Source organism: Phyllostomus discolor, chromosome 6, assembly GCF_004126475.2.
Source record: "Phyllostomus discolor isolate MPI-MPIP mPhyDis1 chromosome 6, mPhyDis1.pri.v3, whole genome shotgun sequence".
Classification (NCBI taxonomy): domain Eukaryota; kingdom Metazoa; phylum Chordata; class Mammalia; order Chiroptera; family Phyllostomidae; genus Phyllostomus; species Phyllostomus discolor.
The window spans coordinates 171129107-171151378 of record NC_040908.2 but is presented as its reverse complement, the minus strand read 5'-3'; the positions used below and the strand labels follow the sequence as shown (position 1 = coordinate 171151378).

The 22272-nt window shown below is 68.3% G+C and overlaps 5 protein-coding genes and 1 non-coding gene across 15 annotated transcripts; all 6 read left to right on the top strand.

Moving 5' to 3' along the window:
- Window positions 1-125: 125 nt before the first annotated feature.
- Window positions 126-2198, top strand: RPLP2 (ribosomal protein lateral stalk subunit P2). Of its 2 annotated transcripts, none has more exons than XM_028515466.2 (5): window positions 126-274; window positions 457-580; window positions 1057-1105; window positions 1882-1980; window positions 2085-2198. In XM_028515466.2, the coding sequence occupies exons 2-5, from the start codon at window positions 458-460 to the stop codon at window positions 2156-2158; spliced, it is 345 nt and encodes a 114-aa protein (XP_028371267.1). In that variant the 5' UTR covers window positions 126-274; window position 457; the 3' UTR covers window positions 2159-2198. The 2 variants fall into 2 exon arrangements, with proteins under 2 accessions (XP_028371267.1, XP_028371266.1); XM_028515465.2 differs by having other exon boundaries at window positions 127-274; window positions 2082-2198.
- On the top strand, window positions 1134-1266 carry LOC114501179. Its single transcript, XR_003684939.1, has one exon. It is a non-coding gene; the product is annotated as a small nucleolar RNA SNORA52 (small nucleolar RNA).
- A 2734-nt stretch (window positions 2199-4932) lies between the features above and the next one.
- On the top strand, window positions 4933-9851 carry PNPLA2 (patatin like phospholipase domain containing 2). The gene is made up of 9 exons (XM_028515428.2): window positions 4933-5285; window positions 6884-7116; window positions 7196-7261; window positions 7599-7808; window positions 8124-8184; window positions 8294-8464; window positions 8610-8742; window positions 8931-9053; window positions 9136-9851. The coding sequence occupies exons 1-9, from the start codon at window positions 5081-5083 to the stop codon at window positions 9407-9409; spliced, it is 1476 nt and encodes a 491-aa protein (XP_028371229.1). The 5' UTR covers window positions 4933-5080; the 3' UTR covers window positions 9410-9851.
- Window positions 9842-12142, top strand: LOC118501462 (basic salivary proline-rich protein 4-like). The gene is made up of 5 exons (XM_036030040.1): window positions 9842-9865; window positions 10743-10801; window positions 11081-11285; window positions 11479-11498; window positions 11533-12142. Exons 1-5 carry the CDS (start codon window positions 9842-9844, stop codon window positions 12140-12142), a joined length of 918 nt encoding a protein of 305 aa, XP_035885933.1.
- Window positions 10641-16129, top strand: CRACR2B (calcium release activated channel regulator 2B). 4 transcript variants are annotated; one of them, XM_028515433.2, is made up of 10 exons: window positions 10657-10820; window positions 12804-12994; window positions 13078-13189; window positions 13595-13775; window positions 14208-14354; window positions 14471-14561; window positions 14695-14787; window positions 14962-15128; window positions 15361-15432; window positions 15673-16129. In XM_028515433.2, exons 2-10 carry the CDS (start codon window positions 12830-12832, stop codon window positions 15854-15856), a joined length of 1212 nt encoding a protein of 403 aa, XP_028371234.1. In that variant the 5' UTR covers window positions 10657-10820; window positions 12804-12829; the 3' UTR covers window positions 15857-16129. The 4 variants fall into 4 exon arrangements, with proteins under 4 accessions (XP_035885780.1, XP_028371234.1, XP_035885779.1 ...); XM_036029886.1 differs by lacking the exon at window positions 10657-10820 and adding an exon at window positions 11566-11614; XM_036029887.1 differs by lacking the exon at window positions 15361-15432 and having other exon boundaries at window positions 10641-10820.
- Window positions 16130-17276: 1147 nt separating this feature from the next.
- CD151 (CD151 molecule (Raph blood group)) lies at window positions 17277-22086 on the top strand. Of its 6 annotated transcripts, none has more exons than XM_036029906.1 (9): window positions 17277-17416; window positions 18418-18464; window positions 19292-19376; window positions 19507-19698; window positions 20060-20134; window positions 20495-20599; window positions 20701-20859; window positions 21002-21088; window positions 21179-22086. In XM_036029906.1, exons 3-9 carry the CDS (start codon window positions 19293-19295, stop codon window positions 21236-21238), a joined length of 762 nt encoding a protein of 253 aa, XP_035885799.1. In that variant the 5' UTR covers window positions 17277-17416; window positions 18418-18464; window position 19292; the 3' UTR covers window positions 21239-22086. The 6 variants fall into 6 exon arrangements, with proteins under 6 accessions (XP_035885799.1, XP_028371242.1, XP_035885800.1 ...); XM_028515441.2 differs by having other exon boundaries at window positions 19286-19376; XM_036029907.1 differs by having other exon boundaries at window positions 17297-17412; window positions 18417-18464; window positions 19286-19376.
- The last annotated feature ends 186 nt before the right edge of the window (window positions 22087-22272 follow it).

Sequence of the window (22272 nt, the reverse complement as noted above, 5' to 3'; positions counted from 1 at the left end):
GGGGTTTCGGGGGTCATTCGCCCCACACTGTACAAGAAGCCGGCCCCGGAACTGCCTTTCGCCTTTGCTGGGGCAGCCGCCTGGACTGGACCAGGGCTCGTCCTCATTGACCGAGCGCGTCGTGACGTCATCTGTGCGCGCCACCACGGGGCGCGGCGCCTAGGCTCCCGAGGCTTCTGGGTAGCGGATTACCCCCGCCCCCCGCGCCGGCGCTTTCCTTTCCTTGCCTGACGCCGCCGCGCTCGCACGCGTGAGGCCTCTTCGCCGCCGCCGAGTGAGTGGCGCGGCCCCTGCAGGCCGCGGGCCGGGCGGAGGCTTTCGGGGGCTGGCAGGGCGCGGAGCAGGGCGCAGGGTGGGCCTCGATGGGGCCCGCGGGCCGGTCCGCGTGCTGCGGCCGCGCCCCGGCTGCGGCGTGGGCCGGAGGCTTCCGGGTCACGCTGCGGTCCTGTCCCTTAGGATGCGCTACGTTGCCTCCTATCTCCTGGCCGCCCTCGGGGGCAATTCCTCCCCCAGCGCGAAGGACATCAAGAAGATCCTGGACAGCGTGGGCATCGAGGCGGACGACGACCGGCTCAACAAGGTACGTGCCCCTCCGGGCCCCGACCCACCGGGCACTCGGCACTACGGGGCCACACTCCTACTCGCACGATTGTTGTTTTGGGAAAGCGGCTTTGGGGGGCTGTGCCTTTTGGGGGCCTTCATACAGCCTCGAGGAAGCAAAAGGGCATGTGGGGCAAAGCCTGGGCAGCATGGTGTTCGCAGAAGCTCAGTGCAATTTCGCGGGAGTTAAATTGTTTGTTACAGTTTAATTAAGAACCGTAAAGAGGGAGGTCTATTTTAAAGCCATTTGTTTTCACCCCGCTTACTTAAAATGTTAGTTTGACACCGAGCGGGTATGAATTTAGGTGGTGTGGGGCCCGCTGCTAGCTCAGCTCCGAGAACCCGCGTGTGGGTGGCAGCTAGTGTGTAGGTGCTGGACGCGGGGCCCCGCCCCGTCTCCAGAAGGTGAGGCTCAGGTGGGACCTTGTAACCTCTGGTCTTGGCTTTCTACCCTAGGTCATCAGTGAGCTGAATGGAAAGAACATCGAAGACGTCATCGCCCAGGGTGAGATGGGGCGGGGGTCTCGTTTGCAAGGTCCATCCTAATGCCTGCGGGTCAGCGGTGGCCTGCCAGGCTTCGCTTGTGGACCAGAGCACCCTAGGAGCCGCACCCAGAGGAGTGAGCACAGCGTCTGTGGGCTCACACGCGGGTGCTTCCAGACACTCGGAAGGAGGGGCGCTAGGGGGCGCCCGCGCTCCCCGGGCCTGGCTGCCCTGCCCCGTGGTAGGGGGACGGGCCTCTGTAAACAAGGCTCGCCATGTGCTCTGTGTAAGGGGTGTGGGTTGCTGGGGTGACCACAGGTTCCAACCCCTTCCACTGAGCAGCCTGCTTTCTGGTGACATCAGGCTGGGGGGGATGGGACTTGTTTAGAAGTTGAGCTGTTGGGACAGCCGTTCCTGTCCCTGGGCACAAGGCAGGCCAGGGACGGAGCCAGCTCACCCCGCAGCCGCCTCTGAGCTCAGTGCTGGGAACAAGCATCTGGACAGTGGGGCCGCGGACTAGGTCCCTGCCTGGTTATAAACATGTTTGTCCAGCTTAACCCCGGAGTGGGGGAGTGGGGGCTATGGCTTGGCTGTCAGCTCCTTGTGGGTCAGTTCCTAGAAGCCAAGTTCCCAGATCCGGGGTTGTGGGGGAGGGGCGTGACAGAGCCTCCTGTCTGCGAGAACAGCACCGCCTCTCCGCCCCAACCCCTGACCCGCACTGGCCCTTGGTGACGGGCCCCAGGTTGTCCACTGGGCTGAGGGCCGCTCTGGCCTCCCCTCCCTCCCTTGGTCCCGCAGGTATTGGCAAGCTGGCCAGCGTCCCGGCTGGTGCAGCCGTAGCCGTCTCTGCCGCCTCTGGGTCTGCAGCTCCTGCTGCTGGCTCCGCCCCAGCTGCAGGTGAGTGGGGGCTCGGGCAGCTGTTGCTGGGGGTGCGCTGGGGTGTCGGGGGTCTGCCCTGCCCTGTGCACCTGGCTCACCCCCCGCGGCCTTCCCCACAGCAGAGGAGAAGAAGGACGAGAAGAAGGAGGAGTCAGAGGAGTCTGATGACGACATGGGCTTCGGCTTGTTCGATTAGAGTCCTGTCCCCACAATAAAACCCTTTTTACGTACCTCTCGAGGGCTTCTGAGTGTGCGTCAGACAGAGCCTGGCCTCGGTGCGGGGCGCCTCACAAGGAAGGGGCCCTGTGCGAGGCAGCACCGGGGACAGGGTGTGCTTCCTGCGGGTCTTGGGTGTTGCCCAGCTTTGAGCAGGCTCAGAAGGGACACAGGCCCTCTTCCTGGGTATTGTCCTCACTCCTGTGGGTTTCTCGGGGTGTCACCTACAGGGGACACCCAGGAAACCTTTGGAGACAATGGGTAGGTCAGGTGGGTAGAGCTTCTGGATACACCAAGGTTGTGGGTTTGATTCCTCCTCACAGCACATACAAGATCTGTGAATGAATGCACGAGTATGTGGAACAAAGGAACACTTCTCTGTTTCCCTCCCTCCCTCCTTTCCTTTAAAATCAATGAAAGCAACAGTTGGTGGTCTCTGCCACTCTGAGGAGGGCGTGTGGACAGGAGTGCTCACTGAGTCCGGGGTGGGCTCTGGGCTGGAGTGTGGCCCTCCAGCTGTTTGCAGTCTCCTGGGCCTGCCACCTCTGCCCACCAAAACCAGGGCACCCAGCAGACACTGTCCCGTCCTGAGGCTCTGGGTCAGCAACAGGCCAGGGTGTGCGCACGTTGTGTGAAGGGCCTCTCCCTGTTGGCTGGAGCTGGGGTGGGGGGGTAGGGAGTGATGAGTAGAACATGGGGGTGAGGGAGGGCAGGCAGAGGAGCACACCTAGGGTGAGACCTAGGCTTTGGGGGAAGAGGTCGAGGCCATGCTCCTGGGTAGGTGGGACGGAGGGTCCCAGGACGCTAGGGTGACTGCACAGGCCCTAGTGGCACGTGCTGTGAAGGGGCAAGTTGTGTGTGGGGCAGGAGGTCACAGACGTGGACCCAGCACCCAGGGCAGAGCCTGAAGCCACCCTGAGACCTTGAAGAGAAGGGCCCTGTATGGGCCAGAGGACATGGGGGGGGGGGGCAAGCCCGCCTGGCACAGCCCTCATGTGCCCGATGCCAGGGGTTCCAGGAAAAGCTGCCCTGTTCCTGGGCCCAGAGCTGATGGTCCCAGGGGCCTGGAGGGAGGGACGTGTACTCAAAACAGTTCAACCCTGGTGTGGAAATGGGGCCAGAGGCCTCTGCACTGGGACAGTGCCACCCCCAAGTCCCACTCCTAGGGAAGCAGGCAGGGCCAGGACCCAGCCTCTCCTTGGGGCAGGTCGGTGGAGGGCCTTCTTTAGCTCCTGGCTGGGCCTGCACTGCCCAGCTCCCCTCTTGCTCACGCTGGTGAACCCCTGGACTTTGCAGGCTGCCTTTGGGGCTCTGTCCCACCCCCACTGCCACATCCTTGGCCGCCTCCCCACTCCCGCTGCTTCCAGCAGCATCCCCAAGGACTCTGTCACCAGGAGCCCAGACTATCCTGGTGGGGCGACACCCTCTGCCCTGTGCCTGCACCCGGGGCATGGGGTGCGGGGGCGGGGGCTGTGCGGAGAGGACGAGCCCTTGTGAGTCAGATGCATCCATCCAGTAAGACCCCCACTTCCCCTCGTCTCTGTCCCTCCACCCTGGTGGTCTGCACATGGCCTGTGGCAGCCTGGGTGGGGGTCCCTGTGCCCTTCCTGTGTTAACTGCACCCACACACTGTCACCCCCGTTTCCTCCTCACTTCGAATTTATGTAAACATCTGCTCCCCTCCTTCCCCAGTAGGTCTGGGGCTGGGTTGACTGTTCACTGCTCTGCCCTGTGCTTAGTGTGGGCGGGTACCTCGGGACTGGCTGAGGACTGGACAGCCTGACCCCAAATGGCCGCGTCCTGGGGAGGCCCTGCTCCGACTTCGGGGCCTGGCCCTGGGCTGGGAGGAGGCTGCAGCCCCAGCACCAGCTGTGCCCTGAGCTGAGGCCCCACTCGGGGAGGGGCTGCTCCGAGGAGATAGGCACACGCGGCCTCCCTAGGGCCCCAACATAGAAGAGCCCGGGCATGAGGTGTAAGGAGGGCGCTGGACCCCGACCAGGCCAGGCCTGGTCCACACACCGCCGGAAAGAATGCGGAACAGGGGTGGAGCGTGACATCACCCAGGGCTCCACCTGCTGGGGCAATTAGCAGGGGTGGGGCAGGGTCTGAGTCATACCCAAATAGACAGCACAGTCTGAGGAGCCGGTGTAGGACGCAGGTAGAGCCCAGGTTAGTGCCCAGGTGAGGGGGGCTGCGCGTGGGGGGGCACAGGGCTGGGGCGCGGGTTGCAGGTAAGGGCCGCGGAGCTGGTGTTAGCTCTTTAGGTTGCGATTCGCATCGGCCCTGGATGTCTATGGGTCGGTCTGTGGATGAGTGGTGGGTCCTGGGAGTCCCTGGTCTGGGGAGTGGGTGCTGTAGACGGACCACGAGGGAGGAGTCGGAGGCTGCCCAGACACCAAGGCCCTCCCCTCGCGAGTGCCAGGTTTGTAGGAGGTTCCCAGGCTCCCAAACTCCAGGGGGCCTGGGCCTGAGCTCGCTCCTCCCAACACGCTTGGGCCACTGTGTATCCCCTCCCGCCGCCCACGATGGGGGGCTGGGGAGCGGCAGGAGGCCAGGGGCTGGCCTCTGTCTTTGGCCAGGTCGCCGGTGTCTGCGGTTCGGGGCCCAGCGGGCCCCACAGCGGTGGAAGTGGTCCCAGGCCTGGGGGCGGGGACTTCGGGGGCAGGGCACAGCCGTTCCCCCGCGCGCCCCTATTGGGCCGCGTGTACTGGCCCCGCCCCACGCAGGCCCCTCCCACCCACTTCTAAAAACACCGTCTTTGCTGCTTGGAGCAGCGTTGCCGCCACCGGCGGAGACCCGGAGCGAGAGAGACCGCTGAGGGCCGGCCGACCAGAGCGAGCGGTGGACAAACAGCGCACAGCGAGGCCGGCCGCCGTGAAGCCCCGGCCGGCGGGCCGTCGCGATGTTTCCCAAGGAAGCGACGTTCCCCCGGGAGACGACTTGGAACATCTCGTTCGCGGGATGTGGTTTCCTCGGCGTCTACCACATTGGCGTGGCCTCCTGCCTCCGCGAACACGCGCCCTTCCTGGTAGCCAACGCCACTCACATCTATGGCGCCTCGGCCGGGGCGCTCACGGCCACGGCGCTGGTCACCGGGGCCTGCTTGGGTGAGCGAGGCCTGCGGGCGGGCCCGGGCGGGTGTTCCTGCGCACAACGCCCCTCGGGCCGGGGCGAGGAAGCCGGACCCAGGCCCAGGGCGCTACCCTGGCCCGGGGGGCGGGGGCGGGGCCTATCTTGTTTTGCTCCCAGGCTACTCTGGCCCGGCGTGCTTCTGGGGCCCGAGGCTGCCTCCGGAGCAGAAGTTGGGGGCGGGCAGGGGAACCAGACGCTTTTTCATTGGAAAGAGAAACTAACTCCTGGGCGGGACGGTAAGACTAGGGGGAGGGACCTAAACTCACCTTTGCCCATCCCGGGCATGGTGCCTGGACTAGGTGCTAGCGGTCACCGTGTCCTGTGGCTATGGCATTCCCAGCTGCCGTGGCCCCGGGGCCTGGCTTGAGGGTGGCCTCTCAGAGCACGTCTGGGCGGCGTGTCCTGACGCTTCCGGAGGGCCCCGGGGCAGGAGTCAGGCAGGTCAGGCCTGAGCATGGCAAGCCCTCTCCCACTCTCTCCGACCCTCTCCCTCCTCGCACACCACTCCCTGCGAGCCTGGGTCCCCAGCTGTGCCCCCCACCTCCGTTTTGGCCCCTCCCACGGGGCGGCAGGTGTTTCTCTCCAGCCCGTAGTCGGAGAGCAGCGTCCGAGTGTAGGGAAGGAGCCCTCTGCTCCCCCTGCGGGCCTGCAAGCTGTGTTTACGGCACAGAGAGTACTCAGGGATCCTGGGATCCAGTGCTGCCCAGCCCCCAGCCTCCTGTGGCAGCCAAGGTGACAGAGGGGTCATCAGTGTCCCTCCCAGCAGGGGCCAGTGCAGGGGTGTCCCTGCCTCCTTCCTGTGACTTTGCCCTGAGAGGGTCAGGTCGGAGCTTGGCCCTAATTCTTGGGGGGGGGGGGGGCCACCACTGTGGGCCTGACCCCCGCCCCTCAGGTGCCCTCAGTCCCCATGCAGCCTTGGGACACACCTCGGTCTCTGGTACCCGGGGGGGACGTGGCTCCACAGCACCTGCCCCACCCCTCTCCCAAGAAACCTCTTTTTCGGGTGTGGTCTTGGGTGGCTGGAGCCTCCCCAGCGCGGCAGGTGCTGGCCCTACGTTGCCCGCTCCTGACCTGGGCAGTGGGATACAGTTGTGCTTTCCAGGAGTGCGGGACCCCACTGTTTCCCGCCTCATGCTGCCGCCGGGCCTGCCGGACCCCTGGGCCTCGCTGGGCCGTGCGGGTCTGGACCTGGCCAAGTGGGTAAAGGCTGAGGCCGGCCAGAGTTGAGCCTCTGTGCCCCCCCCCCCCCCCGGGCTGAGTGCCACGAGAGGCCCGGTCTGGTGACTTCATGGGTCAGAGCGGACTGTTGGGAAACACCGGGCAGAGGGCAGGCCCGGCCCCAGCTGGCCAGCCCCGCTGTCTGCTGTCCACCGTCCCAGGGGTGGCGGCCTGCCTCTCTCCAGGCACAGGTGGCAAAAGTCCCAATTGTGAGCCAGCCCCCCACAGTAGACACTGAGATTCCTCCAGGGTGGGGTGCCGTGAGTCCGTGTGCCCTGGGACCCTGGGCAGGCGGCTGCAGGGGTCTGCTGAGCCCAGAACTGCTGGCCCCTGACCCTTGGCCCTGACCCCCCAGGCGAGGCCGGGGCCAATATCATCGAGGTGTCTAAGGAAGCCCGGAAGCGGTTCCTGGGCCCGCTGCACCCCTCCTTCAACCTGGTGAAGACCATCCGGGGCTGCCTGGTGAAAACCCTGCCGGCTGACAGCCACGAGCGCGCCAGCGGGCGCCTGGGCATCTCCCTGACCCGCGTCTCCGACGGCAAGAACGTCATCATATACCAGTTCAGCTCCAAGGAGGAGCTCATCCAGGTGGGCTCTGGTGGGGTCTCTCGGGGGCGCAGCTGCGCCCGGGAGCCCCGCTCACCCCCGCTCTGCCCCTGCACCACAGGCCAACGTCTGCAGCACCTTCATCCCCGTGTACTGCGGCCTCATCCCCCCCACCTTCCGCGGCGTGGTGAGTAGCACCCCTGGGCACCTTTCCTGGGTGCCTGCCGTGAGCTGTGGGGCAGGGGTGGTGGAAGCCGTCTGGCCCCCTGCCCCTTGCTCCTGCCGCTGCCTGTTGCCTCACTTCCCCCAGAGTTACTCAACAGCCAGGCCAGCCCTGTGGCCATGTACACTTCCTGTAGCGCCGCCCCCCCCGTCTGGCTATCTCTCAGCGCCCAGGCGGGCCTGTGTCCAGTGCCTAGTGGGTAAAAGGCCCAAACGAAACAGCCACTGGGTGGGGCCCCCTCGGGGGGCCAGCTCACCCTGCAGTTCTCCTGCCACGTGACCGTGTGTCCCTGCCGCCTCAGCGCTACGTGGATGGGGGCATCTCGGACAACCTGCCTCTCTACGAGCTGAAGAACACCATCACAGTGTCCCCCTTCTCGGGCGAGAGTGACATCTGCCCGCAGGACAGCTCCACCAGCATCCACGAGCTCCGGGTGACCAACACGAGCATCCAGTTCAACCTGCGCAACCTCTACCGCCTCTCCAAGGCCCTGTTCCCGCCCGAGCCCCTGGTGAGCCCCGTGCGGGGCCGAGGCCCCCCGAAGCCTCGCCGGCCACTGGGGGGGGAGCCGCCCACCTGACCGCTCCAGGTGACAGGGGTGGGGTGGGGGTCTGGACAGGCTCTGCTGAGGACTGGGGAGAAGCCTGTGGCCGGCATGACCTCCTCCCCTGGAGGCAGTGTCTCTGGCCTCCGCGCAGCCTGGCTTTGTCCTGGGTCTGTCGGCTTAGCGCTGGGCAGGGGTGGGGATGGCAGCGACGCCAGGGACCCGGGCAGAGCAGGGCGGGTGTCTGCCTCTCAGCTCCCACACGTCCTCACCCCTGCCCAGGTGCTGCGGGAGATGTGCAAGCAGGGCTACCGGGATGGCCTGCGCTTCCTGCGGAGAAACGGTGCGTGGGGGCTAGGCCCCGCCTCCCCCGTGGGGGTGGGGGTGGGGCTCTGCATCGCCACCCTTCCCTCCGCTGGGCTGACCACTGGCATTTGGTCCTCTCCACCCAGGCCTCCTGAACCGGCCCAACCCCCTGCTGGCACTGCCCTCTGCTCGCCCCGCTGTCCACCAGGACGGGGACGAGGGCGAGGTGGCGGTGGAACGGGCTCGAGTAGTGGGCCACTTGCAGCCACCTGGGGAGGACCCCATCCTGGAACATTTGCCTGCCCGGCTCAATGAAGGTGCGTGGAGGGGGGTGCACGGCTGCCTTCCGGGCTGTTCCCCAGAGGTGCCTGAGGGAGTGCAGGGCCTGCGTGAGGGCGGGGCCGACGTGTGAGGGGGCCTCCCCCATCGTCAGTCAGCCTCCCTCCTGCACCCTGCCCACAGCGCTGCTGGAGGCCTGCGTGGAGCCCAAGGACCTGCTGACCACACTGTCCAACATGCTGCCCGTGCGTCTGGCCACGGCTATGATGGTGCCGTACACGCTGCCCCTGGAGAGTGCCGTGTCCTTCACCATCCGGTAGGTGCCGGGGAGGCGGGCGGGGAGTTCCGGCCCCGACTTCCAGATCATCCTTGAGAGCCGGTCCCCCGGGGCAGAGAGAGCGGTGGGGGGCGGGGCCGTGGGGATGCGGGGATACAGACGGGGCCCAGAGGGGGGGCGTGCGCACGGGGTGGGCCCTAGCCCTGAGGCCGTGCCTGCCGCCCCAGCCTGCTGGAGTGGCTGCCTGACGTCCCGGAGGACATCCGGTGGATGAAGGAGCAGACAGGGAGCATCTGCCAGTACCTGATGATGCGTGCCAAGAGGAAGCTGGGCAGCCACCTGCCCTCCAGGTGAGCCCCTGAGGGCCACATTCGCGGGGTCCCAGCCTCACCCCGCTGGGCCCCGCACTGAAGCCCGCGCCCCGGCCCGCAGGCTGTCGGAGCAGATGGAGCTGCGCCGCGCCCAGTCGCTGCCCTCCGTGCCGCTGTCCTGTGCTGCCTACTGCGAGGCGCTGCCCGGCTGGATGCGCAACAACCTCTCCCTGGCAGACGCGCTGGCCAAGTGGGAGGAGTGCCAGCGCCAGCTGCTGCTGGGCCTCTTCTGCACCAACGTGGCCTTCCCGCCGGATGCGCTGCGCATGCGCCCGCCCACCGGGCCCAGCCCTGCGCCCGCGCAGCAGCACCCTCCCGGCTTGCCCCCTTGCTGAGCGCCTTCCCAGCCCCCTGGGTCCTAGTGCTGAGGGCCGAGCCCCGCCCCCGCTTCCCCGCCGCGGGAGGCGGGGCCCTGGGGCCAGCCGGGACCCTCCCCCTCCCTGGCCTCGCTGCATTGCCGGCGCAGTGAGCGATGGGGACCCTCGGGGCTGTGGGAGGGGCTCTGCTGTCAGCACCTCCAGCAACCACTCGCTCGCCGCACTGAGTCCGCAGGCGTGTGGAGCGCCCTGCAGAGGGGCCCTCACCTGTGCCTTAATCTCCCCTCCCAGGCCCGCGGCGGGCAGGGCCCGGGCCCGGCGGTGGTCAGTGGTCACTGTTACTGCTCCCGGGGACTTTGTAGCTGCTCCTCCCGCTGCAGTTTTCACGTTTTACTGAAGAAGGTGTGCGAAGCGTTATTTATTTTTCCCGAAGCAGATGTAATAAACGCCATGCTCAGCCCCCGAGTCCTTCTCGTATGTGACCCCCTCCGGCCGACCAGTGTCAGCATATGTTCAGGTCCGGGCTCCCAGGGGCCCCGTCCCCTCGAGCCCAGCATTCAGGCCTGGGCCCCCCCAAAGGCACCCGTGGGCCTCCCGGGCTGCAGCACCCTCGTTGGGCCGGGACACCTCCATTGGCGCTGAGGCCGGCTGGCTGGCTGGTCCTTGGGTGCAGCTTTCCAACGGCCCGCGGAAACACTTGGGACCAAGGTCCTTGCTGAACAAAAAACAAAGGCCTGTTTACAGAAGGTGGCGCCCGCACCTGGGCTCCCGAGGCGGCACACGGCGGGGGGCTGCTGTCCGAGCCGTGGAGGGCGCTGTTCCCGGGGGAGCACGGGGCCTGCTGCACTTGGGGCGCTCGGCCCGAGGGCCCGTGTGAGCTGCCGGGCCTCCCCTGGCCACCGCCCCCCTCGGGGCGCGCAGGGTGCCCCGTCTCCTGCCGGCGTGTGGGAGGGGCCTCGGACACGAAGGCCAGCCTGAGCTGAAGGGGGCTGGACCTTGTTCTGGGGGAGACATTGTTTCCGGAAAGTGTCCTCTGCCCCCGGCCGCGGGGGAGTCTGGCCAGGCCTCCTTGGTGACCGAAAGGGCCCAGCGTGCGGGGGTGCTGGATCGGCCGGGCGCTTGGCGAGCTGCGCAGAGCCCTTGGTCTCGCCCACTTGGGCCCCACCTGCCCCCCCCCCGCCCCGCCCGGGTGTGGGGCGGCTGCGGTGGCAGCCCCCAGCCAACAATAACGGTTGGTGGCAGGACTGGGCGAGCCGGCCGGGCAGGTCCCCGGCGCTCCTGGGTGCCAGGGGCCGCCCCCCTCCTGGTCTCAAGGTCTCGTCCTATCGCCTGACCTGTTCTGGTTCAGCAGGATCCCAGGCCCCTGGAGAAGCAGGGGCCTCCAGCCCCTGGCACTGCCAGGGCCCCCCGGTGAGGCCAGGCCCTCCAGGTGGGTGCAGGGCCAGGCTGGGGCCGCGGCGGGGGGGGGGGGGGGGGCCGGGTAGGAGGCTGAAGGTGTCTCCCCTAGCGGGAAGGGCCCACGCAGACTCCACCCAGCTCCTTCCCTCAGCCCTGCCCAGGGGGACCCCAGTCAGGGCTGTGCCCCCACTGGAGCACTGGGGGGCCGGCAGAGGTGAGGACCCCCCACCCCCACCATCGCTCACCCTCACACGTGCACAGGCCTCGGTGCTGTTCGGTGCCGTTCCCTAGTTGCTGTGTGTGTCTGGGTAAACACAGGGAGCCAGCCCGGGGAAGCCCAGGGAGGGGAGGAGAGCTCGGGGAGGTAACCACTGGGGGTGCTTTGGTCTGCCTTCTGCCTGGCGTCTTCCTACGCCCGCTTTTTGGCGTCTTGAATTGTGATCCTCAGGACAGTGCCCCCCTCCTCACCTTGGCCCTGCTCAGGGAAGGTCCCCGGGTACCCAGGTCATGCCCGCGCCACCGTGTGTGGGGGCTCTGCCGTGACAGAGACGCGACCGCCAGGTCCAGGGTGGGTGGGGAGTGAGGCCGGAGCCGGGCTGCCCGGGACGCGCCGAGAGGCGGGGACAGGGCGATAGCAGCAGCGGCGCCCCGCCCGGGGCCGGCCCACGCCGGGGTCTCGGTGCCTGCAGGGCGGCAGCAGCAGATTCGCCCCGCGCCCCCCGCCGTCCCGCGTCCCCCGCCGTCCCGCGTCCCCCGCCGCGTCCGCCTTTCCGGGAGGAGAGGCCACCAGGTACGCGGCAGGTGCGGCCGTGGCGCGGCTCGCAGGTAGGCTCCAGGCGGGCCCCGCCGCCCTCCCGCAGGGAGCGCCCACCCGTGCGCGTGGCGGTCAGGGACTCCAGGGACCCTCGGGGCGGGGCGCGCTCGGCTCTTCCTCCCCGCTTCCCGCGTCCGGTCGCGGCGCCGCTTCCGCTGGGATGGACCTCTGGTCCCGGGGAGCCCGCGAGCCGCCGGCGGCGCGCCGCCTGGGTGAGGCGACGACGCAGCGGGCAGAGGTCCCTGGCCCGGGGTCCCGCCGCCCTCCCTCAGACCTGCCCCCCTCGGAGGTCTGTTCTCCGTTCCCCAGGCGCAGGGCGGGCTGAGAACCACCGCGCTCAGCCGAGGGGGAGGACGTCCCACCCGGGTGTGGGGGGAGGGGTGCGCCGCGCCGGGGGTTGGCGGTGGGAAATCCGGGATCAGGGCGGGGCGCGACGACAGGTGCCTCTGATAAGGGGGCGGGGCGCCTCGGCGGGGAGGGCGCCGGCGGAGTTCCGGGCCGCGGAGGGGCCCGTCTGTGGGAGGGGCCGCTCAGCCTAGAGTCCGGGGTATTCCTGACAAGGGCCATGGAAGGCACCCTGTCCCAGGCCGCCAGGACCCTGCACCTGCACCCCAGGGGCCCTGGCGCCCCCCGGTGGGAGGGGCCGTGGCCGGGAGGGAGGAGCTTACTCCGCCTGCCAGCTGGAAGGGGCCGGGGGCCGGAGGCCCAGGCTGGGTGGCAGGGGCGCAGGGTCAGGCAGGATGGGCCGAGTGCTCCCCTGGTCCGGGCCCGCAGCCCTGGTCCCCGACTTGAGGACCTCTTCAGCTCCTCCCCAGGGACCGCCCCCTCACCCAGGCTCTCTGCCCTGGCTCCGCAGCAGCTCCCCTCTCCACTGTCCACCGCAAGATCTTCTGTAGCTGCCCCCAAACTGAGGTCGCCTCCCTCCTGGGCCCGCAGCCTCGCGCTCCCTGGGGGCCCTGAGTCCGCATCCCCTCTCCCCCACCACACCCCGTGCCTGCAGCCCTGTGGCCGGCCTAGTGTGCCCCCCCACCCCCCGCCCCAGCAGCCTCTCCTCTCTGGACCTGCACCCTGCCTTCTCCCAGTTTCCTCTGCTCGACCCCGGGTCTCCACGGCTCCAGCTCAGCCCTCGCCCTCTCTCTGCCTCCCCCTCCTCATTTGTTTGAGCTCTGCTCAGCTCCAGACTCCTCCTTGGCTTTACAGCACCTGACGGCTGAGCCCCTGCATTCATGGCCAGCCCTGGGAAGCCCAGGGCTGGGGGGGCCCAGGAGGAGGAGGGGGAGGAGGACGGGGGCTCCACGGGGCCACGGGCGGCCGTGCTGGCTCAGGCCCAGGAGCTGTTCCTGCTGTGTGACAAGGAGGCCAAGGGTTTCATCACCCGGCACGACCTGCAGGTGAGTGAGTGAGCCCCCAGCCCCAGGGGCGGCCGGCCCGGGGCCGACCTCGGCTTCTCAGCCCGGCACCGCTGTCCGGCCAGGGCTTGCAGAGTGACCTGCTCCTCACACCGGAGCAGCTGGAGGCCGTGTTCGAGAGTCTGGACCAGGCACACACGGGTTTCCTCACTGCCCGAGAGTTCTGCCTCGGCCTGGGTGAGCCCCTCCCTTGTCCCCCCACCCTGCCCCTCGCCCGGTGACCCTCCCCCGGCACATGTGGGGCTCTGTGGGGCCCACGGCCCCCACCTGGGGCTCCTCCCCCCCGAACAGGCATTGATGTCCCTGTGCACGGGCTCCACGGCAAGGCTGCCAAAAAGCCCCCGGCGGCTCGCAGGCCGGAGCCAGGTGCGGCTGGCTGGGAGCCAGCTGTCCGTTCTGGCCTGAGCCTGGCTGTCACCTCCCATTCCCAGGCCTAGAATCAAACCAGAATAAGGAAGAAAAACAGGAAACTGGGCTCAGAGAAAGGGCAGGATATGTGGGTGTGTTGCAGGGGGAGGCCAGTGGAGGCTGAGCTCGGGTGGGAACCCACAGCCTGATGATCTCTCTCCCCCACGTCCACAGGGAAGTTTGTGGGGGTGGAGTCGGCCCAGGGCGCACTGCCCTCCCTGGCTTCTGAGGAAACCTTTGAGTCGGGCTGGCCAGAGGTGCAAGGCACCGGGGGCTCCCTGGAGGAGGAGGAGGAGGAGGAGGAGAGATTCTTGTCTGCACTGGAGCAGCTCGGGGTGGCCCGGGTCCTGAGCGAGTGAGTCCCTGCTGGTCCTCTCCCCAGTTCCCTCTCCTGGCCTCTGTCTGTCCGTCCACTTTGCCCGTGTGTCTGCTCTGGGCAGGGTCCCCAGCACGGCTCTGGCCTTGCTGTTCCCTCTCAGCTGCCACTCCCTGGATGGAGCCGGGCGTGATTTCCCGCGGGATTTGCATTTTAGGAGGCCGCAGTCCCGGCTGCAGGGAGGAGGGGTTGTGCCACACACACAGCCTGGTACACAGGGCACAGCCCTGCGTGCACAGGACCCCTCGCTGCCACGCCAGCTGCGCACAGACACTGAGCCCTGGCTGGGGCGAAAGCACCCCACGAGGGAGGCCCTGCAAGCGGCAAACGCGCCTGGCTTGCCTGGGGCTGCGGAGGTCGCCCTCAGGGAGGCGACCCCACTCTGGCTTCAGCCTCTGCCCACCCTTGCAGGCAGCGGGCGGCGCGGACGCTCTGGACCCGGCTGCAGCATGAGCGGCCGGAGCTGCTGGGATACTTCGAGGACGTTCTGATTCGAGCGTCCGCCTGCCTGGAGGAGGCTGCCCGAGAGCGAGACGGCCTGGAGCAGGCGCTGCGGCGGTGAGGCCTGGGGCCAGGGCGGGGCTCCGCAAGGCAGTAGGCGCGGGGCGGGGGTCTGCCGTGCCGGTGGGTCCGAAGCAGCTGACCATCTCGCTCTGCCCCCCCACCCCCCGAAGGCGGGAGAGCGAGCACGAGAGGGAGGTGCGGTGTCTGTACGAGGAGACTGAGCAGCAGCTCCGCCAGCAGCGCCAGCGCCTGCGGAGTCAGGTGGGCGCTCGCCCCGGGCCCAACCCCAGACGCGCGCGTCTCCCTGGCTGTGTCTTCTCGGGGTTGGTCCTAACCCCTGGCCGCTGCCCCACGGCCACCTGCGGAGGCTCAGGTACCCCTTCGCGCGTCGCAGGACCTGCCCCGGGAGGAGCGGAGAGGCCGCCTGGAGCTGGACCTGCAGAGCCGCGAGCAGGAGCTGGAGCGCGCCGGCCTGCGGCAGCGGGAGGTGAGCGGCGGGGCCGGGCGCCCAGCGGCCCAGCCCACGCCCCCATCCCCACCGCTGCCTGCCCTCCCTGGCTTCCTGGGTCCGCAGCCTGGCAACTCTGGGGACTGAGGGGCAAACCGCCGTCGCGGAGAGGAGGGAGTCCCTCTGCAGCCTCTACTCCTCACGACCCCCCAGCTGGAGCAGCAGCTGCAGACCCGGGCCGCGGAGCAGCTGGAGGCGCAGGCGCAGAACGCCCAGCTGTGGCTGGCCAACGAGGCGCTGCGGGCGCAGCTCGAGGCAGCTCAGCAGCAGCTCCGCCGCCTGGAGGGAGACGCGCAGAGCCGCCAGGAGCAAGCCCTACGGTGCCCAGGGAATGGGGCTGGGGCGGGCCTTTGGGGCGGGGCCCGAGGAGGGGGTGGGACCAACGGGCGCGGCGAAGCGGGGGCCGCGCTTGGCGCTCAGGTGGGGGCGGATTCCATCTCCTCCCCGAGTCCCAGCCCCGCCCCCAGGGCGTGCGTGGGTCAAGGCCCTCTAGGGGGTCGTGGAGCGCCCCAGGAGTCTCCCTGCACCCGGGTCACCACCTCCTGCCCGCAGAGATGTGGTTGCCGTCTCGAGGAACATGCAGAAAGAGAAGGTCAGCCTCCTGCGGCAGCTGGAGCTCCTCAGGTTCGGCCATGCTGAGGTCTCGCGAGGGAAGGGGCTCCGTGCAGCTGCGGGCTCCCAGGCGTCCCTGAGCGCTGCCTGGCTTACTGCGAGAAGTCCTTCCTCGTGTCTGTCCTCCCTCCCTCGTGCTGCAGCCCAGCTGGGCACTTCTCTCCTGGTCTGAGGGAGGGTCTGAGGCCCCATCACCCACCCTGAAATGCTGCCTCCTGAGGCCTCCCCTAGCCCTTGGACTCTCTTCCCCAGGGAGCTGAACACGCGGCTGCGAGACGAGAGGGACGCCTGTGAGACCAAGCAGCTGGGCAGTGGCCGCAGGAAGGCTCTGGCTGCTGTCCGCCTGCCGGGGCCTGCCTGCTGCTGCTGCTGCTGCTGTAGCAACTGGACCCGACCCCCCAGACGTGGCTCAGGCCACCTTCCCAGTGCCCGATGACCAGCCCCCACGTGACTCTCACTGGGCGTTAACCTGGAAAAGCCGACCCTTGGAAGTGACTCATGGTGGCTGGAGCTGCCCATCCCGGATGTGGGCTCTCCCCCTGGGGATGTCCAGCCTGCCTGGCTACAGACATGGAGGAACCAACCCAGGGTGGTCAGGGTTCCGTGTGCCACCTTTCTGGTCCTCAGCCTGTCCCCATCCCGTCCAACCCATCTCTGTCCAGCAGAAGCCATCCCCTCCTTCAGATAAACTCCACCGACTGCACTGCAATGTCTGGGACCTCCTGTGTGCAGGGGGGTGGGGGGGCACAGGTCCACAGTCCTGCAGTGCTGGGGCTGTAGGTCCCTGTTTGTGCCTGTGGGTGTCCCTGTGTCTCTGGTCAGACCCCAAGCCCTCGCAGTCCATAAAACCTTGAAGCCTCATAGGCTGCAGGGACAAGGAGACGGAGGCCCATGTCCCCCCAGGGAGTGCCAGGAAGGGCTTCCTCCCAGTCCGGACTCAGCTGACCACCCCTTCCCCGTGCCAGTCCTCATACGGCTCTGGGCAAACCACCTGGGACAGGTCGGCCCTGCGTGGAGCGCCCTGGGCTAGGCCCGGAGCGGTCAAGGATGTGGGGGGGGGGTGCCGGGAGCTGCCAGCTCAGCCCAGGACAGGAGTGGGCAGGAGTGCAGCCACTGTCCCTGTCCCTGTCCCTGGAGAGGTGCTCAGACCTATTGTGCAGGCCCAGGCCCCGCCTGGGGCTGGGGGTGAGCGGGCGGGTGCGCGGCTCCCCCCACTCTCTGAGCCCCAGTCCAGCGGGTCAGCAGGACTTGCTCCCTCAAGCCTTCCCACCGCTGCCAGGCCAGGCGCCCCCCAGACTGGGTGTATCTCACAGAGGCCCTCGGCCCTCCTCCACCAGGCCAGCGTCTGCTCTGCTGACCCCTGCAGCCTCCAGGCGGTCCCTGGGTTGGGAGGGGAGAACGAATGGGGCCTGGAGGCCAACAGGGTCTCCGACGGAGCCCATGGCCTTGGCTGGGCTGGGGGCCTCCCCCACTTCCCGTTCCCCTACCCCAGTTCCTCCGTCTCCTGAAGGCGTGGGCCCTGGCCAGGTTGTGGGGGGCCCAGGGCTGCAGCTTGCCTGGCCCCCAAAGCCCTGCCTGATAAGGACCCTCACCGCCTGCACCGGCTGGAATCCCGCCTGCCACCTAAGCACATGTGTTCAGACCTGCCGGCCGTGGGCCCTGGGGGCCGGGTTTGTGGGCTGTGGGCGGGCCTGCGGGCCGGGGCGGGGTTTGTCGGCCGTGGGTGGGCCTGAGGGCCTGCGGGCCTGCGGGCCGGGGCGGGGTTTACGGGCCGTGGGCGGCCCTGATGGCGTGGGCGGGGTTTGTCGGCCTTGGGCAAGACTAAGCCCGGGCGGAATTAGTCGGCCGTGGGCGGTGCCTGTGAGCCGGGGCGGGGTTTGCGGGCTGTGGGCGGGGCGGGCCAAAGGCGGCCCCTGAACCTCCAAGAAACCTCCCGCCGGCGGTGCGTTCTCGGCGCCTGGAACCTCCGCCCCCGCCAGACTCGAAAGTGTGGCTGGTGAGTACGCCGCTCGGCCAGGTGGAACGCCGGGGCCGGGAGTCCCGAGGACCTCCATGGCGCGGGCTCGGCGGTCTGGCGAGGCCCTTTCCGGTGGGAGGCGGACTTCAGGAGGCCGGGCGGTTGGAGGGCGACGCAGGGCGAGGGCGGGGTGCCTCCCGGGTCTTCAGAGAGGACTGGCGGACCCTTTGGGCCAAGGGCCCCGGCTGAGCATCCCACCCTTTGTCCCTGGACGCCCGCTTCCTCCCCTCCTTGCGCAGGCCTGCCACCCTGTGTAAGTGGGCGCTCGGCTGCGGGGGTTTCATCACGGTGACGCGGGATTCCCAGCGGGCCTGGCTGGAGCCCAGTCCCCTGTCCCCCTCCTTGGCGCCCGGGCTGCGGAGGGCCCGGTTGAGGTGCAGGGCACTGGGGTGGGGCAGCCCCGTTGTTCCCGGCCGCAGGAACTATTTCTGGCCGGCCTTTCCCTGGAGGTTCACATCCGCCGGGCTCTCCCGGAAAGAGGGGCCTCTCCTCCTGGGTGGCCTGTGCGCGGCCGCGGGGGCCGGGTCTGCGTCCGGAATCAGCCTCCCCAGGACGCCTGGGACCTCAGAGCCGGCCCAGGGGCACGTGTGCCGAGCGTGGGGCTTCCACACCTCCGGCTCCGTGGTTGGGGTCTGCGTCTTTTTTCCTTTCCAGGCTGCAGCCCTTGCCGCTTTGTTGGGAGAGGGACAGTGGCAAGTCTGGTACTAAGGCCTAGGGTGTGGCGCTTGGAGAAGGCGAGGTCCGTCTCAGGTTCGGACTGTCCAGAAATGCCCTCCTCCCTGCCCCTGACGGCCCAGACTAAAATACCCGGCCAGGCCGCTCCCCTTCCTGCCGCTGGGAATGACGTCGCCAGCGCTGGAAGCCAGGCTTGAGTCGACTGCCTGGGGCAGCTTGGGGGCGGGGGGGGGGGGGGGGGGGGGTGGTGGCAGGATCCTGTGCATCCCTCCTGGGCCAGACCTGTGACCTCTCCCCCCTTCTAGCGGAGCCTCCTGAGGAACTTCTGCCCAGCAGTCCTCCTGCCAGCCAGGTGAGCGCTGGGTGGGGCGGCGTGGGGCCAGCTGTGGGAGTTCTGGAGTCTGGAAAGGTGGCCCCAGGCGCTGCTGTCTAGGTCCCACAGCCCTCCCCCGCCCTCCTGGGCGCCATCACCTCACAGCAGAGCCAGCTGGCCCTTCCTGGCCGGGGTGCCTCTGTGGAGGGGCGGGGTCTGGTCGCTGGGGTTAATGTGACTGTCCCCTTTCCAGTAACGAGGACACCCCCGGTCTGGGGGTGGGTGTGCCTGCCAGTTCCGCCCTCCTGTCCGCTGTCCCCACTCCCCACTCTTGCTGGGAGGAAGGGAGGCCTGAGGGACTGTGTTAGAGGCCACACGGCTGAGCAAAGGGCCGGCTAGACTGTCTCTGAGTGGCCTCCTCCCTCCCAAGTTCTTCCTGCCAGCCTGTGACTTGGGGCCTGGAAATGCTGGGGGCTGGGGCCTGCATGAGCTCACCTCTAGGTGACTGCTGGGGCTTCCTGCCTTTGCTGCCGGTGGGAGTGAGCCAGCCAGTGATGGTCGGCGGTCCTCCGTGCCCCCTCTGTGCTGGGTCTGGTCGTGGAAGCCAGGCCCTCCCACCTTCCTGGGTGCAGCTTGCCTCTGCCCAGGTTGCAGTGGGGGTGGGGGCCCCCGAGCTGCTGGCCGGCCTGGAATGTGCCCGGGTTCCCAGAGACGCTCTCCCAGGGCCTCCGCGCAGCGTCAGGCATCGGCGTCCCCTCCTGCACGTGTGCCCACTGGGGGACTGGCCGTCCTCCCGGTCAGGGGCTTGGTGGGTGGGCCCTCTGACCTCTGACCTCTCTGACCTGTGGGCCGCCTCCCAGCTCCAGGATGGGTGAGTTCAATGAGAAGAAGTCCACGTGCGGCACAGTCTGCCTCAAGTACCTGCTCTTCACCTTCAACTGCTGCTTCTGGGTGAGGCCCGGCGCCCGCCTTCCCCCTGGCCTGCCTTCTGCGCTTGTCATCCCGTCCCTGGTCCTCGAAAGGACCAGGGCCCTGGTCCGGGGCTCACATGCGGTAACTGACCGCCGTGCACTGTCCACAGCTGGCTGGCCTGGCCGTCATGGCTGTGGGCATCTGGACACTGGCCCTGAAGAGTGACTACATCAGTCTGCTGGCCTCAGGCACCTACCTGGCCACAGCCTACATCCTGGTGGTGGCTGGCGTTGTTGTCATGGTGACCGGTTTCCTGGGCTGCTGTGCCACCTTCAAGGAGCGGCGGAACCTGCTGCGCCTGGTCAGCAGGGCATGGCCGGCACTGGGGGGCCTGGGGGGGCTCCCCACCTGGCTGTCTGGGGCTGGCCCTGGGGCCCTGACTGGGGAAGAAGGGACCGATGGGACTTGAGCATGACACCGCAGGATGGCCTCTGCTCTGTTCGCCTGGGAGGGTGTCCCACCTGCTCAGCCTCCCTGTGAATCCCCAGCCCCCGGGGGGGGGACACCAGCTCCAGGAGGAGGCCCTCGCCTGCTGTCCAGGTTCTTCCCTCCGTGGCCACTTGGGAGCTGAGGGCGGGGACTCTGCGGAGCCTGGACCCTGGGCACCCCCACGGAATGGGGGTGTCTGTGTCCCTGCTCACCGCCTCCTTCCCCTGCCCTAGTACTTCATCCTGCTGCTCATCATCTTCCTGCTGGAGATTGTTGCCGGCGTCCTTGCCTATGTCTACTACCAGCAGGTGAGGGGCCTGGACAGGCCACACGGGGTCGTGGGCACACACGGACCCCCCCCTCCCCAAGCTGCAGAGGTGGCCACTGTGCCATCAGGCCCTGGAGATGAGGGCTGAGTCGCAGGGGTGAGGTGCCCTGTAAGGGGTCCTGGGGGCAGGTGGGTGTTCCTTGGAGCTGAGCTCCCTGCCCCTGCCCCACCGTGGCCACCTGGGTGCCTCTCCCGTCCCAACCTGATCTGAGCTGGAGCGTGGCCCTCCGCTTCCCTTGGGGCCCTCCCCGCACCTGCCCCAGCATCTGCACTGCCCCTGCCCCACCCCAACTCGGAGGGTCTCAGGCTGTGACTGAAGCTCTCGCCATCCCACCCCAAGCTGAACTCGGAGCTCAAGGAGAACCTGAAGGACACCATGACCAAGCGGTACCACCAGCCAGGACACGAGGGCGTGACCAGCGCCGTGGACAAGCTTCAGCAGGAGGTGGGTGGGGGGCTCCGGGAGGGGCCCCCCCGGGACCCCTGTGGGAGCCACAGGCAGGCTGGGAGGGGCGGGGACTCAGCCCTGCGGCCCTCTCCCTGCAGTTCCGCTGCTGCGGCAGCAACAACTCCCAGGACTGGCGGGACAGCGTGTGGATCCACTCCGGGGAGGCGGGTGGCCGCGTGGTCCCGGACAGCTGCTGCAAGACCGTGGTGGCCCACTGTGGTCACCGGGACCACGCCTCCAACATCTACAAGGTGGAGGTAGGTGGGCGGGGCCCGAGGCTCCCTGTGCGGAATGCTGGGCGCCGGTGTGGTCACCCCACACCCTGGAGGGGGCCTGCGGTGCAGCAGAAGGGGCTGGAGGGCTCGCCTGCCTTCAGCGTCTCCCACTCCCACCTGCCAGGGCGGCTGCATCACCAAGCTGGAGACCTTCATCCAGGAGCATCTGAGGGTCATCGGGGCCGTGGGCATCGGCATCGCCTGCGTGCAGGTGTGGGCTCGGGGCGGATCGGGCCCTGGTGGGCGGGGGGCACGAGGAGGCCGGCAGCCGTGGCCCACTCACGCCGGGTGTGTGCCGCAGGTGTTCGGCATGATCTTCACGTGCTGCCTGTACAAGAGCCTGAAGCTGGAGCACTACTGACCCTGCCCGGGCCGCCCGTCTCCGCCGGTGCCACAGCTTCCCGCCGAGTAGACCACTGAGCTGACACTACTGACGGCCAGGGAGTGGGGTCCCTGGTGCCTTTCCCTCGCCTCTCCCCCTCCACCAGGAGGCTGTGTTCCCGTGCCCCCGCCACCGTGCCATCACTGTGCCTTCTGGGGACCCCCCACCCCCAGAGGGAGCTTCAAGTGCCTTCTGCTGCACACCAAAGTCCTGAGGCTCGAGGCAGGGTCCCCTGCTGAGTAGGGGCGGGGCGGCACTCCCGCCCGTGTAGGGTCCTGACAATCAAGTACCCCCTTCCCACTGGCCACCTCCCTGGGGGGTTATGGCGCCCCAGGCTGTGCCCTGATGCCTGTGCTTAGTTGGAGGGGCTGGTTTGGTGGCCAGTTGGGCAGAAATGAATGGGCTGCGCTGGCCCACCCTAGGGTGCTTCCAGCCCCTTGGACACACCCCACGTGGTGGCTGGGGCAGGCCTCGGAGGGGCGGGGTGGGTGCAGGGGATATGGATTGGCTGCAGCTGAGGAGCTCTGGGTGCCTGTCGCCAGGTCGGCTGGAGCACAGCCTCCCTGCCCCCCCCCCCGGGGAAAAGCCAAGCCAGCCAGCACCGTCCCCAGGGCCTCGTGCCTCTCGGACCCTTGGCCCAGCCTGCCCTGTGGAGCCTGCTTCACCCCCCACCGCTAGCTCTCACCACCCTCTAAAAGGCCACAATGTTCACTGTTACCCCCCTTCCCTGGGGTCAGGGTTGGGGGGGTCATTCACTGCTGTATTACAAATGCTATAACCGCTCCTGCCACGAAGCAGGTGCACAATAAACAAGCGTGGAAGAGACAGGCTGGCTTGCTGTGTTAGCGCGAGACGGTGCTCGCCCTCGGGCCCTCGCGTCCAGCAAGGTGCACAGACCACAGCACACTGCCGTGATGAAGGACAACACCCTGGGGGCCCAGGGCAGCCAGGTGTGAGCTGAGAGCTGACAGGACTCGAGGGAGAGGAGGCCTCGAGGCAGAGCCCCACACGTC

What these genes read in the sequence shown, in the direction of transcription:
- RPLP2 (XM_028515465.2), top strand. Translation starts at nt 458, where the DNA reads ATGCGCTACGTTGCCTCCTATCTCCTGGCCGCCCTCGGGGGCAATTCC. An exon ending in ACGACGACCGGCTCAACAAG is followed by an intron (nt 581 to 1,056) that starts GTACGTGCCCCT and finishes TTTCTACCCTAG; the next exon opens with GTCATCAGTGAGCTGAATGG. An exon ending in CGAAGACGTCATCGCCCAGG is followed by an intron (nt 1,106 to 1,881) that starts GTGAGATGGGGC and finishes TTGGTCCCGCAG; the next exon opens with GTATTGGCAAGCTGGCCAGC.
- PNPLA2 (XM_028515428.2), top strand. Translation starts at nt 5,081, where the DNA reads ATGTTTCCCAAGGAAGCGACGTTCCCCCGGGAGACGACTTGGAACATC. An exon ending in GGTCACCGGGGCCTGCTTGG is followed by an intron (nt 5,286 to 6,883) that starts GTGAGCGAGGCC and finishes CTGACCCCCCAG; the next exon opens with GCGAGGCCGGGGCCAATATC. An exon ending in TGTTCCCGCCCGAGCCCCTG is followed by an intron (nt 7,809 to 8,123) that starts GTGAGCCCCGTG and finishes ACCCCTGCCCAG; the next exon opens with GTGCTGCGGGAGATGTGCAA.
- LOC118501462 (XM_036030040.1), top strand. Translation starts at nt 9,842, where the DNA reads ATGCTCAGCCCCCGAGTCCTTCTC. An exon ending in GGCACTGCCAGGGCCCCCCG is followed by an intron (nt 10,802 to 11,080) that starts GTGAGGCCAGGC and finishes GCCGTTCCCTAG; the next exon opens with TTGCTGTGTGTGTCTGGGTA. An exon ending in TGCTCAGGGAAGGTCCCCGG is followed by an intron (nt 11,286 to 11,478) that starts GTACCCAGGTCA and finishes CGGTGCCTGCAG; the next exon opens with GGCGGCAGCAGCAGATTCGC.
- CRACR2B (XM_036029888.1), top strand. Translation starts at nt 12,830, where the DNA reads ATGGCCAGCCCTGGGAAGCCCAGGGCTGGGGGGGCCCAGGAGGAGGAG. An exon ending in AGAGTTCTGCCTCGGCCTGG is followed by an intron (nt 13,190 to 13,594) that starts GTGAGCCCCTCC and finishes CCACGTCCACAG; the next exon opens with GGAAGTTTGTGGGGGTGGAG. An exon ending in GTGGCCCGGGTCCTGAGCGA is followed by an intron (nt 13,776 to 14,207) that starts GTGAGTCCCTGC and finishes CCACCCTTGCAG; the next exon opens with GCAGCGGGCGGCGCGGACGC.
- CD151 (XM_036029906.1), top strand. Translation starts at nt 19,293, where the DNA reads ATGGGTGAGTTCAATGAGAAGAAGTCCACGTGCGGCACAGTCTGCCTC. An exon ending in CCTATGTCTACTACCAGCAG is followed by an intron (nt 20,135 to 20,494) that starts GTGAGGGGCCTG and finishes TCCCACCCCAAG; the next exon opens with CTGAACTCGGAGCTCAAGGA. An exon ending in TGGACAAGCTTCAGCAGGAG is followed by an intron (nt 20,600 to 20,700) that starts GTGGGTGGGGGG and finishes CTCTCCCTGCAG; the next exon opens with TTCCGCTGCTGCGGCAGCAA.